Raw genomic sequence first — 14,492 nt, forward strand, 5'->3', positions numbered from 1 at the left:
AGAAATAATTCCCACTTGACTGCTGGCCTGTGAATTTTACATGTTTCTGTTACTGTGCAAGACATTAAACTGTAAGAGACAGTTCCTGCGTGTAGAGACTCTAACAGAGGTTCCTGCCCACACTGTCCTCATTTTGCCCTGCAGTGCATAGCACCATTCAGATAGCACATTTCATGAAGAATTTCAAAACCAGAGTATCGGATGTCCCCAGTTGGCATTAACTTTTGAATGGCATCTTCAGTATGTACGAAATAGCTCAACCTGTGGGTTTGGTTTGTTTAATGAATTGTAGGAGTCCAAGTGGGAACGATCAGTCAGATTAACTGGTCCATCCCTCTGCCAGGCAAGAGATGCAGAGAGTCATAGCTGTGCGTGATGTGTGTGATGCCTTCACAAGATGACGTACTTATCTTTGGCTGATGGCTGGTTCAGTGTCAAAACTCTGGGAACAGATTAAAATACCTGTGCTGGGATATAGGGATATGGAATTAGATTGTGTTTTTTTTCTAAATCCTCTTTAAATTAGAGCTGTTAACTCATCTTTCAAATATTGGTTCCACAAATCATAATATCTTTAAAATCGACTCAACTGAATATCGGGTTTTATGCAAAGGGGTGGTGCTTTTTATCCCGTCCTCTTCTTTGTGGGATTCCAGAAAGCATTCTGAGAATGTGGTGGTGCAGCTGGGGTTCCTGGGGGATCCCAGAGATGTTACTGGCCAGAAATCCCAGGAGCACGTGTTAGGCGATGGGAAAAGGTAGAGGGGTTTTGCTGAACCTGGGCAAACCATGTTGGGCCAGGGTTTGAAGAAGGTTAGTGTTCAGAAAAGGATGGATGAAGTGTCAAGATTCAGTAGAATTAAAGATCAGCATTTCATATTTTGCAGGAGTTTGTGGGAGGAAAGGGTTACTGTTTCAGCTGATGATTGGAGTTTTTTTTACTGTTCTGTTTCGTTATAATTTTCTTGTTCTAATTAGAAGTTAGAATTAATAGTCAAACATCAAACATGACAAAGGACAGCTTTTCTGATTTCCATGTTTCTCTCTCTTTTTTTTTTTTTTCTTTTTAAAGAAAAATCCTTTTTGATTAAGATTTAAAGTACTAAATTCTTCAGCTGTAAGATGATTGAAGTCCTGATCAAAGTACTTAAGCACATACTTTACTTTTAGCTTAGGTAGTCCTATTGAAATCAAATGCAGCATGGATTTAAGTGATTGTGGTTTAAAGCCTGGGTAAGCACAAGGATGAATCCATGGAGGAGGTGGCCTTTTCTGGGCCGTTTTAAGGAAAAAATGTTGAGGTTTTGAGGTCAGTGTACAGGTGATTGTGTCGGTGCTGGTTTTTTCCATCAGAGATCCTCAGTTGTTCTATGTCAAGCTGTGCGAGTGGTAATATGCAAGTGTTGGTGGTTTACAGAATCATAACTTTGTGGACAGAAGTGTGTGAAAAAGGATGTAATTAAAAATCTTACTAAGAAAAAAACCAAATTAGGTTAATGTAGTGACTTGTTTCTGTTCCCCCCCTCTCCCTGCCAACAGAACCTTCAGGGATTTTCGTGAAAAATATAATACCTGGTAGTGCTGCTGACCACAATGGCCAAATTCATGTTCATGACAAAATTGTTGCTGTAAGTAAAATCATCTGCTTATATATTGTTGTAGAATTAATACTGCATTACACATCTCAGTGTTAAAAGAACAATGGAGTAAAGACTTTCTAAAAATTAATTAAACCTCCTCCACTTTGCAGAGGGAATAATTTGGTAGTTCGTATTTGTTTAGGTAGATTTGTAACAGAAATGAGCTTTGCCTTGCTGTGGTTAAAACATTATTTTATATTCAGAGAAGTAGTAAATAGTAGTTAACTATGAAAGAGGCAAGCATTTGGATTAAAACATTTCAGAGCGGAGAATCTTGGCTTTTGGCCTGAAGTAAAGTTGAGCAGCATTAGCTTCTATTTGAATTGAATGGGATTTGAGGATGGTTAAGATCTTGCAAGATGTAGCACACTGTTTATGGTCCTTAATGACTGTGTAGCACAATGTGGATACGATCAAAATGGTAACAGTCACAATTTAGGTTTAAAAACCCAAGCTTTATGTGTAGGAAAATTAAAACCCATTCAATAACAGTGATTTGAATAATAGCCAATTTTGCATTCATAGTACAAGCAGGAATGAATTACACAGTGTTTTTGTTTTAAGAGATAATGTTTATAGAGATATGATTTTAAATTACTTTAAAAATGTGTGCTGTGCCAGACCTTCCAAAGTCAGCTTCTCCTTTGTGGGAGTGAAAATGAATACAACCTTGTGCTTTTATCTGCAGCTTTGCAGGAGAAGCCCCTATTGATGCATGATCTAACAGTGAGGTGAACAGACTATTTTGGGTGTAAATTAAAACATCTGAATTAATGTAAGAATTGGGCTGTTCAGAATGGATTATATGAACAGTTATGTGTATAGGCTTGTGTGGGGCATGTTAGAAATTCGTGAGAAAACTAACAGTGATAATGAACTGAACAGAGTTCTAGGTTGACTACTCTTGCTGGGAAGCTCCACCCACAATACTCCTCACGCTGGTTTTTGTAAGCAAAAAAAAATTGTAGGGGGAAATCAGTGCATACTTAGATTGGTAAATTCTGTTCTGTGGTTGCCATATGAAGGCAGAAGAAATTACTGTTATGTTTCCATTTAAAATGCATTTTGAAAATATTATCTAATTAGTGAAATGTAACTGATTTACTGAGATTGTTTTGCAAATACTACTGTCTTGGGTGAATAACACTATAATTTCTGCACAAAATAATGTGCATGCAGGCTAAGAATGTAATGTGGTTACTATTATATGGTAGGATTTTCTTCTTTTAGGTTGATGGAGTTAATATACAGGATTATACCAACCAAGAAGTGGTAGAGGCGTTGCGTAACACGGGACAGACTGTACGCCTTACCTTGCTCAGAAGGAAACCTTCTTCTACTATTTCAGAAAGAACTTCAGATAGAGGTAATCCTTTTTTTTTTTTTTAGCAACTAATTCTATTTTTCATTCAATTTACAGTTACCTATTTTAACAGTTAGGACTAGATACCACATGATAGTCTGTTTTGTAAGGGCACACTGTAGAAAATGAGATACTTCAGGAGGAATGGAAAGAAACAGAAATGAGGGATTTGGGAAAAATGACTGCAGAACTTCTGTGTAGCCAAAAAAAAAAAAAAGAGTAGTTAATGAGGCCGTGTTACTACTTCATATATTTTGCAGCATATGATTTTTTTTTTTTTTTTCATCTGTTTTCACAGTGCAGCCAACTGTTCCAACCTTTGTGTCCGCTGGAGCTGTAGTGGCTGAAACTAGTGTGGACACTAAGAATGAGGAAAACCGAGAACAGAAGGATAATCTTAAAAATGAAAAGAAGCAGAGTCTACATAAGACAGGTAGAGAGAATATCTTACAGTGTCTCTTCTGAGTCTTTGGAATTGTCTGTTTTCAGTACCGATGGGCTGTTGTGGCTTACTCCATCTTTAGCTTCTGCTCTGTAATGCTTTTTATTCAGGTCCCTCTGAAGTAAAGCTCTACCTGTTGGATCTATCAACTCTTTCACCCCACCCTGTCCCCAAAATATACCACTGTCCACAGCTTTGCTGAGAGTGCTTCTGTGTCATCGTGGAGGTCACTGATGAAGATACTGGATAATATTAGCCCCTGTAGCTATTGACCTTCTCTCATAACTGGCTCTCAAGCCATTGATTAATGCTGTCTTTGATCCTGGTGGTCCATCTAGTTTTCAGCCTGTTAGCAGTCATCAAATCCATGGTTCCTCAGTTTCCAAGTGAGAATGCTGATGTAAATAGTGTCAAAAGCTTTGGTAAAGTTGAGGTCTATTACACCCTTCATCCATGTAGCTATCTTAGCAGTCAGATTGGCTAGTTATTTGGCAAATCTATGTTAACTCTTCCTGATTTGCTTTCTTAACCTTTACGTCTTGTATCTTCAGAAGTGGATTCCGAGATTAAGTATCTCATCCTCTGTCCAGGGCCAAATGTGATACTGACTGGCCTGCAATTCTGTGGATCTTCCTCCTTGTGTAAAGTTTGCCCTTTTCCAGCCCTTTGCCATGTTTCATTTTGGTGGGTTTTTTTTTTGTAATTATAGACAGTGGAGGTGCAGCCCTTTCAGTATCTGGAATGAATCTCATAAGCTCTGTAGAGCTGAATGCCTCCAGCTCACCGATTCCTCTTTCTAGCTCTGATGACCTGACATGTCCTGCTTTCAGCCTTCTCCTGACAGAGAAGGTTTGTTCATCCTCCTCTGCTGCCAGGGCCCTGAACCAGATTGCTGGGTGAACAGCATCAGGAGATGGAAATCCTGGGAGTTCACATTTACTTCCTGCTCCAGTGCTACCTGTCATATCTATCTTCTTGCCCCCACAGGTCTTAGGCTCCTACATCTGCAGAGTCTTTTAAGAATACTCTGTTGGTTTCCTGTACATCACCTCTGATGCCCATTTATTGCAGTTTCGTCTTTTGGCACTGCAGTAACTTCATCAGAACTCCCCTTCCGAGCTGCTCGACTTGGCCTCCTACAACCTGTGACTTGAGCTGCAGCATCCTCCCTTGGGAGTTTTGCCTGAGCAGGGCTTGCTGAAGGACCAGAGGTGGCTGCAGCAGCAGGGACAGGGGATCGTGTCTTGTGACATGTCACCATTTGTAGGTCATTTTCCACACAAATGAGGCAGATGCCATTGCCATGAACATCTGGCTCACCTGTGTGCCACTTGCCACGTAATCCTTTGAGATTCCCCACTTGGGAATGAACTGCTCCTTGCTTCCCACGAACCTCTCCATGCTTCCTGCTGATTCCCAGACCCAACTCATTTCCCTGGTGGTACTAATGCTGTTGCATACTGCTTCCTCCCATGCCACTGCGGGAAACTAGAGTTTGGTCTCTAAATGTGCAATTTCTGGCTTGTCCTGAACTTACTGGTGCAACTGGAAATTGTTGACCACACACCTCTGCAGGCAGATGGGAATCTCTGGTCTGACAAAGGCAGGTGTAAAGACCCAATAGCTGGAATCGGAAGGTGGACAGGAGTTCAAATTAGATGTAAGTTTTTAACACCAAAGGTGATTGGACACAGGGGCGGATCACAAAGGCATGGATTGCTTTGGTTTTTAGCTGACTTCTGAATCAAGGTTGGAGGCCTTTCCAGAAGGCGTGCTTCAACTCCCCTAGAGATTTCTGGGCTCTTCTACAGGAACTTCTGGGTGAATTTCTACAGCTTGTGTTAAAGTCAGCATAAATTATCCTTATGCCTTGTTGTTTCTAAGATATGTAGATGTAATAGAGGATTCTAAATTATGGCTGTCAATGAATAACAATTTTGCTATGATTGTGGAAGATCTGTCAGTATTAAAGACAACCTGGAAACGAGAGAAATGTAGCAGTTCCTAATGTTCCATTCTGGTTTGCTTTTTTGTCCAAGCCTTGTAACCAGACATCCTTTGTTGTGACTTCTGCATATTCCCAGAAATAGGAAGCCAAAACCGAGGTGGCTAAGTAGCTGAGATGGGAGGTTATCAAAGCATTGTTTTAGCTGTATGAATGGAAAAGCAGATATTGATTTGTACTTACAGTGGACCAATAACTTAAGGACTTAGCAGTAAGATGCATTCAGGGGCAGAAGAGCCAGCAGGGCTTAGACTCGCTATGACTGAGGCTAAAAAAGAGCAACACGTGCTGTCCTTTGTCACTTACCCGGTCCTTTTTTTCCTGTGGAACTTCCTATGCATCAAGTATTTTCTTTTTCTGCTGAAGCGAACAATATCTCTGTGGTCGGGTCCTGACCACACGTGACTGGGTTATCTTGTGTCACAGGCCGCAGGTGTCTGCCCTGACGCAAGGAGAGCTTTCTGAGGAATTTGTTACCTAATACCCGGTGCTGAGCAAATACGGTATATCAATGCCAGGATCAGCTTATGCTGGGAACCAAAATTGCTTTTACTGAGCTTGAAGTTAACAAAATCTGTTAGGCTCCAGGTGTGTTATCTAGATATGCCTTAGTGATCCCGGTTCTGCTGATAATCAGCTTGGGTCAAACTCTGTTTTTGAGCCCTTTTCACAGCAGACCCAAACTGCTTTCATGCAGATCCACTGCCTCTCCATATATATTCCAAAGCCCTTAGTTTCAAAAGGAGTTTGTAACCCATTTGTATGTATACGAGTGGCTCCCCTTCAATTCTAGCATTGTGCAAATCTCGTAATCCCCTTGCTTGCAGCTCTGTGGAGTGTGGTGCGGACGCACCTGGGTCTGGCAAGGGCTTCATTGCTCGGAATTCACAGCTGCCGGTTGGAGCCGTGCGGATTCCTTGCAGGGGCAGCGTGGTGTATCTGCGTAGCAAGTGTACTACCAGATTTTTCTATTCTCCTGTGTATCCACACTCCCCTTACCCTGGAGAATACAGGATAACGTGCTTGTATGCGCAGCGTGTCTTGGGATACCAAAATTTAAACACTAAAGTTGGATACTGCCCTTGATACCATCTAGCAGCTCTGGTCCTCCTCGGGTCAGCAGGATGATGCTGTGGGCACGGCTTTCAAACTGAGCAATGAATGAGGAGCATTTAATGCAACGGTAAGCAAGTATCATTGCTTGGTCCTAGTGAAAAACCACTTTAAGTTACAAGGCTCTGCGAAAACCTTATGCAACCGTAAAATGTGTGTGTGTATCTCTGTTAAAAAAGTTGGAATACTTAGTTGCAAAGTTTACTCATACTGAAATACAATGTATAAGGTTTCACCTTGGAATAGAATTTAACGGCCAAGTTTAAATTCCAAAGATAGGTGCTTATTTTGGACATGGTGATGGGCACTTCATTATAATGGTGCTAAAATAAATACTGCTAATTTAAGGCTCTGACTAAACTCTGGAAATGCTCTTAGAAGTTTAATGTAAAAGGTGTGTTTTATAAAATATGTATTACTTCCCTTTAAGCGCAGTTGTGTGAAATTCTTATTAAACTGTGTTTCCTGGAGAGGCATTAAATAGTAATTCTGGCCAGGCAAAGCCGCGCTTAAGCAGTTCTGTTACAAAGGCAACGTGGTTTAAGATGCAATGTGCAGGAGGCCTGAAACTTTCTGCTCGCAGCCTAGAGGCAATTAACTTACCAGCTGCATCTGCAAAGCTGCAAACCGGGCAGAGCTGCTTTTTTTTGCCTCGCGGCAGTTCTCAAACCCCAAAGATGTGATGATGCTCACCAGGCGCTTAAAGACGGTTGGGGAAAACTACCCGACGGTGGGGCAGATAAAGGTAGCGCATTAATGAAGTGCAGCAGAGCACAGTGCACATCCTTGTATATAGTAAATTTGTGAAACCAGGAGGAAATTGCAAGAAGAAAAGATCCCAATTTTGAAGATGCTGGCAATTTCAACCAGGAAGGGTTCTTTTTACAATACACTTGTGATTTAGTCTTGATGCTTGCTAACTAGAAATAAAAAAACTATATGGAAGTGCAGACAGAAGGACAGGCTAAATATATTAAAAGTTGTTGCTAATGAGAGCTGTCCCTTCATTTCTGAGGCCTTGCACGTTATTGAAGATTTGGTACGGATCTCAGGTCATGAGAAATCCAGCTGGATGAGAGACTAGAAAGAAACTTTCTATTAGCTGCCATGTGGAAAAAGCTGTTTGGGGAAAAAAGGAGCATTTTAAGTGAATTGGGTGGATTCGAATTGAATATATTTAATCCAAATCCCTCCAGCCAACATTTCCACAGTTCTGAGGAAGTCACAGGCAAAGACTTCAAAGTGTGTTTGAAAGAAAGAAGGGGGGAAACTTCAAATGGAGACGTGCATCAGCACCTGCTCGGAACAAGTCATAGATTTTGATAATGTGTTTTGGAAGTGACAAAAAAATCTGTATTCAGCCAACTGAACACAGCTTACAGTTACTGAACTGAACGTTGAGCTTGACCCTGAGATTCATTGCTCCTGGTGAACCTTAAAATCTGTATTTGGCTGCAGAGGGGATTGCAGGTGCTGAGGTCCTGTGTGTTCATGCTGTAGCTTCGTAATAGCAGAAAAAGAGACTTAAGGAATTTCTGTCCCTATGTATTTCTGCAAATAGAAGGAGCAGAAAAATTCTTTGGTGTTCTGGTTTTGCTACAGTTGGGAAGTAAAGATAGTGATGAGCCTGTGCTTGATAACACCAAGACAAGTTCTTCTTGGAAACTTCAATTACATTTCAATGGAGGAAAAAACCCTTAAATCACAGCTGAGAATTTTGGGACAATTTGTCTTCTTTCTTTTTTTAAGGTGATAATTCATTTCAGAGAGAACTGTGGGCTGTATTTACAAACGCAAGCTTTTTTTTTCTTAGTGGGGTTTCTTTTTGGTGACAGAAAATAGTTATCTGAATTGCTGGAATCCTCGGATATCTGTATCTCCTTGAGTCTATAGGCTACAGAAGCTCGGGATATTTCCAAGTGAAATCTCAGTTGTTGGGCTCTGAGGAGTGTGGTTTCTCAGTGCAATCAGACAGAATTTGCCTGCCTGGCGTGACAGAAAGCGAGCGGAAGAGATACAGTGATGGGTTATGTTGTTGTAAAAGTTAACTTAAATCTTTGCTCTTAATGAGCGGAAAACTTCAAAGTTACAAAATGATGTAATGAGGATTGTATTGCAGAGCTCACGTTTATCTTTGCAGTCTGCAGAGGTGTTGAAAGCAGAGGCAGCCTGACGTCCCATTTGTGTTGGCTTTTGCTAGTAGGTAGGCTCCGAGCTTCTCTTGGTGCCTTCAAAATTGCCCCCCTTGAGGTGTTTTACTCTCTACTTTGTGTGCAAAATGCGAGGTTGTGATTTACGTTCTAAATTTAAGTAGGACACATCAGCAATACTAAGTGGTCTGTGCCTTGTCTAGACATCTGACAAACTATTACAGTCGTTCAGGGGGGAAAAAAAAACCCCAGTTTTGGGTAATTCAGAGCCCAGTTGCTGCTGCTGTAGCTGCTAGATGGAATTTGCTTTAGAGCTTGATTCTTACCAGTTAAACATTGCTTCGGCTTGGAACTTTATATGTGCGCTGAGCTTCTGGAGGAGGTCAAATGCAGGGCAGCCAGTCATTTTCTGCTGTCTAGCTCTGTCAAATTGTCTTACATGAATGTAATACTGCCTCGGTTGCATAAGTAAGAAAGCTGAAAAGATATAAATGTCAAGATAGCCAAGTTCCCACGGAAGACTGGTTTAGAACTGGAGCTTATATTAAAGCTCATGTTACTTACTGGCCTAATTAAACTAGACAAGCCTTTATACCTGCCAAATATATAAATAAAGTCTGTGAGTGCCTTGTGATGATGCAGCCTCTCGATAACAGCAGTATCTCGTCAGGTGTTTTACTTCTTAAGGGGGTTCATTTGGTGGGAGATGATGCTTCCCTGGAGTGGCAAGCGTTTTTACAGCAACAAATTATGCAGTCGTGTGAAATTTGTTTTGCAGCCTGGAAGAATGATTTATTTACAGCACTATATGGTACAGAACTCGCATCTCATCAATGCAAGCATCACCTCTTCTGCTTCTCAGTTGAATAAATCACACGTTAGCAGTAGCTGACATTTTGCATTGTTTTCCTAAGAAAGACATTTTTGGTTTGTACTGTTTGATAGACTCAGCTTAATGCACTTTCCTTTTTGGGATTATTCCCTCTAATCTTTTATTTACACTGAATTTTTATTGAAGTATTTAGAAGTAAATGTACTTCTGAATGTACAATATGCTTGTAAATTTAATATTCGCTTTCATATTTAGGAAAAGTCCCGCTCCCTCCAGCACATGAGCTGAAATCCAAGTGGGAAAACCTGCTGGGACCTGAATACGAAGTTATGGTATGTTATCTTTCAATAAACTACATTCATGTATGTCATTTCTTTAAATTACAGATCTGTGAGCGTAGCATTACAGGCTGTTTATAGAACAGTTTAGTGTGTGGAACAGATCAGTAACATCAAATCTTGATTCCCTTATCATCAAGGCTGAAATACAGAAGTATTATAATGAGTTGTTGAGGGTTTGGGTTTTTTTTTTTTTCATTCTGTTTATATAGATACTGTTTTTATACAGATATTAGACAGGAACAGTGATTTAAGAAAATCAACTGTCCTTTGAAATCTGCATCATAACAGCCACTTAAAATATGTGGCATTTTTATGATTTCATTTATGATCCATTTATTTTATTGTGCACTGGGAAAAAAAAAGGCTCAGGATAGAGCTCTTGTGTTTCACGAAGAATCTTACAGTTTTATTAGAAGAACGAAAGAATGATTTTTCAAACGTGCTGGGAGAACAGGAATAATTCACGGTAGTGTAACTTTGTGGTGCCAGTGTCTATTAGATATTTCTTCACTTCATATTAAATAATTGCCAAGCAAAAGATTGTTTTGAGAAATCTTCCTAAGGAGTTGACTGAAACTGTAATTCACTGCTGCTGTTCAGTGCTGTGTTAGCCAGTGAGTACAGATAAAAGACTCCAGCCAGTCTTCTTTCCGAAGACTTAAAAAATTCTCACCACCACCAAGAAAATGCCCTGTTTGTCTTTGCAATGCTTGTCCAGTTGATTTAGAGACACTTATTTTTACTACTTGAAGTAGCCATCGTTCCAGTCACTCACTGAAAGATTTAAAGTAGCTTTAAGAATTGCCTTGAGAAACTCGCTTCTCTTCTTTCCATTAGCACTCCTTTAAGATCTGAAGTTCGTGTAAGATTATGTACGTGATGCAATAAATCTGTTTGGCTGCCCACTTCAGTTGCTTGGTATTCCCATCCTTACATTTCAAGAGTGTGATATTACTTCCCTTAGCACTATCAGGCTTCCCACAGAGGACGAAAACCTGCTTAGTTCATGAAACCGTCTGTTTCTAATTCTTCTTTAGCTGCCACCAGGAAAATGTCAGGAGTGAAAATGTTAATGATGGGTCCTTTTAAATAATAGAAGGAGACTGTTGTGGCATCCCATTTTGAAAGTCATTTTTCAGTTCTTCCAGTTCTTGTTGTCTGTACCCACCTCTAGTCTTGCTTGGCTGCATTCAATAACAACGTTGAGTTCGATTTCAGCACAGTAGTGCAGTCCCTGTTTCACGCTGTCCTCACTCCTACAGTCAGCCCCCAGAAAGTCACCCTGAAGGTACCTAAAGGTTTAAATATTCTCTCAGAAGTGTTTCTCTTTGGAGGAAATAGCTGTTTAGGGAGAGGTTTTGGTGTCACTCATGGCTTCAGTGCTGCTGATCCTTTGTGGTACCAATGGAAGGAGCCAAGATCCTACTGAAATAGGAGACCCTGGAGTTCATACAGGGGTGTATGACTGCCTGGTGTTTGTTGCAGGATACTGGAGCGTGAGCAGCCAAGCTGAGGAGTTATCACTCATAGATTTATTTAGTTACAACCAAACGGACGTGAAATGGATTCTGTCTGTTGGGGACAAATACCGCAGGTTCTGAAAAACAAGCTGCTGGAAGCCCTGTTTATAATAAAGCCAAAAGAAAGAGCTGAGGGTTGGTATTGTTTCATAGATAGAAATTTCTATTTTCCTGCAAGGCTATGTATTTTCCAAATCTAACAAGTGTAGCGATCCTCCCGAACATAGTCAACTTCAGTGTCCCAAACTCCAACCCTGGGCCATAGATCACCACAGATGTCATCTTATTACATTTGAAATCAGAGGAAATAACCTTCAATGTTACAGATAAGTATGTTAAGGATGAACATGACAACAAAGCTGGTGATTTCTATAGTTATTTTATTAATATAAAAAAAAATGAAGATATACTGAAGGGATTTCTTGTCACTGTTTTAAATAATCCACTTTGCATTCAAATTTGGTAATTAAACTCATGTATTTCAAGCCATGTTAGAAACACGCTGCAGAAGATGGTGGTTTAGTCTAGATGTTAGATGGCTGTACTATAGCCTGAAGTAATAACTTAAGCTATCCTACTTTTCAAATTCTGATTGGCAGGTCAGTTTGGGTGTTTGTGTCAAATATAATGGCATTTTGTGCTTATACAGGATTACTGAACTTGACTAAAATTGGCACTCGGGCTTCAGGAATAGGATAATACTGGAGTCTGCTAATAGTGCATAATCACCACATGCCTCGTTGTAAATGTTCTGTGTCTGAAAGATTTTTCTAACATTTGTTTAAAATTATTTTGCATCAGTGTGACTTTGTTTAAGTACAGTTTATTTTGCTCATCAGGTTTTTTTTTTGCCAGAATTCATCGTTCTGGTAAAGTGTTTATTGTCCTGCTATTGAAAAATGTAATGATGTGCAATTTTTAGGTTGTGAATGTGGATATGCCCATTACAGATGATTTGGAGCTCCAGAAGTACTCAAAGGTATGACTTATATGGTGGTTTCCTTCATGGTATATCTTGGCAGAGTAATCCCAGCAAGGCATGACACAATTCCAGATTTATGTGTTTCAGAAATGTAGTGGCTTTGTGGCTCTATCTTACTTTTCCAAAAAAAAAGGCTGCCAAAATTCTGCTTATCTTCTGGTCTGGTCCAATACCTTCTCATAGCATGGGCAAATGAACCTTTTAACACACACACACCCCCCTCAAACAAACAAACAAAAAACCACCCCAAAACCCAAACCATGCATATAAGCCTCAAATTTTGAGGTACTTAATTGCATTGAAATTCAGTTGTTGAAAGCCACTATGGAATGGAGCAGCGGTTGAAACTGCTGAACAATGTCATCGTCCTGCAGAGGAGTTTACCAGAGTGATCCTGGCTCAGGGAGAGGGAGGTCCATTTAATCGAAATAGTCAGAGCTGAAATTAATTTCAGACTTTCAAGATATTTTCAAGATCTATATGTTAACGTTGTGCAAAAGTGGTTTGTGGAGGTGATTCATTTAAATACTCGTGGGGGTGTCTCAGTGCCATAAACTAATAATCAGACATGGGTGTGAGGGAATGTCAAGGATCCATGGGTTGCTCCTCTTACTTGGATATCCAGAATTAATTGGGAAACCAGAAGGACAGTCAGTGTTTCAACTTAAGTAATAAAAAGCCAGAAAATGGCCAAACTGAGGGCGCAGATCATCTCTTCTCCCCGAGTTGCCATGATTTCTGCTCTCTTGTCTGGATAGTGTATCAGTTTTATGCTACTCTTCCTATTATTAGCAGACCTGAGACACTAATGGTTGGAGGCTCCCTAGAGAGAAATTCCAAATTAAGGAGGCCCACTGGGAAAAGGCTAAGACAAAATCAGTGATTTCACCTTGCAGAAACAAGGATTTATTATTAGCTATTTGCAGAGGACACTTCGTGGATATATTTCCTACCTCAAAGTAGTGTAGATCCCAAAGGAGCAAGACAGCTGATCTTGTTTTGAGTTTTTATGTTGATTGTGGTATTATTTTCAGTTTTGTTGAAAACTCACCTTTCGGGTAGGATAGACTTTGGCTGGTACTTTTCTCTGCATTTTTTTCAATGTGGTAACCATATTTAAGAATACAGTTCAAATCGCCTTTTCCCCCAAAGGGCAGGTTGGTTGCTTTTATTTGTGCAAACAGTTTGTACAGAGAAATTATGGACACTTGTGCTGTAATGCAGGTGAAGTCTTAATCGTCTTACTGTATGCTTAGTTTAATTTGGTGAGCTACTGAGTCCTAACTGTGTTTATATTGTGGTAGATAAGTTTATATATACATTCTCAGCTGTATCTTTTGGCAGCTATTACCCATCCACACTTTGAGATTAGGAGTTGAGCTTGACACCTTTGATGGACACCATTATATATCATCAATTGCTTCAGATGGTCCAGCTGCAACACTTGGTCTTCTGCAACTGGAGGATGAACTTCTGGAGGTAAAAAACAAAACAACCCCTCCCCAAAAAATGAGAACTGATATATTTCCTCTTTACGTAGCCTTCTTAAAAATGCTTGTATTAAATTATAGTTTGGCTGCTGCGTGTGCAATAGTAGTATTCAAGAGTTGGTTGTGGAACCAGTTAAGAGTAGTGCTCAGGAAGTCACATATATTTTCTTCACTGTTTCATTCTTTCTTTATGGACAAAATGTCAAATTCTTGTGACCTCTTAATGACTTCATGGTTGGGTTTTTTTCTGAAATGTTTTAACATGAGTATCAAGAGTTATAAGGGCAGAGATAATATTTGTGTTGAATGTATTTGTATGTGTGGTCCTTTAGCTCAGTCTTTTGAGCAATTTGGCATTAGCTTTTGTGGTGGATAATCTTTCTTAATATTTGTCACTCCTAAAAAATTTACAACAGTCTCAGGAATAGTGGTTCCTGTTACGCATTATAACTTGCTTGTTGAGTGTTGAAAGACATTTGTGTTTATAAGCTAGTACATCAGTTTGTTTAAATATGTATAAAGAAGTATTGGGGCAGCTTTGAAATTATCGGAATCAGACCAGACTTACTTGCTCAGGAAAAATATTTATTTGATAGTATTTAAATAATACTTAT

At 39.8% G+C, this 14,492-nt stretch overlaps 1 protein-coding gene across 1 annotated transcript in view; it reads left to right on the forward strand.

The window, feature by feature from the left end:
• Positions 1-14,492, forward strand: part of PATJ (PATJ crumbs cell polarity complex component) — a 148,593-nt gene that overhangs the window by 13,107 nt on the left and 120,994 nt on the right. Inside the window, exons 9-14 of the mRNA XM_074152513.1 lie at positions 1,540-1,628; positions 2,871-3,006; positions 3,302-3,436; positions 9,801-9,877; positions 12,329-12,385; positions 13,733-13,867. Coding sequence (XP_074008614.1) covers positions 1,540-1,628; positions 2,871-3,006; positions 3,302-3,436; positions 9,801-9,877; positions 12,329-12,385; positions 13,733-13,867 — 629 coding nt within the window. The remainder of the gene's footprint in view (positions 1-1,539; positions 1,629-2,870; positions 3,007-3,301; positions 3,437-9,800; positions 9,878-12,328; positions 12,386-13,732; positions 13,868-14,492) is intronic.

Source organism: Numenius arquata, chromosome 8 (genome assembly GCF_964106895.1).
Source record: "Numenius arquata chromosome 8, bNumArq3.hap1.1, whole genome shotgun sequence".
Taxonomy (NCBI): Eukaryota; Metazoa; Chordata; class Aves; order Charadriiformes; family Scolopacidae; genus Numenius; species Numenius arquata.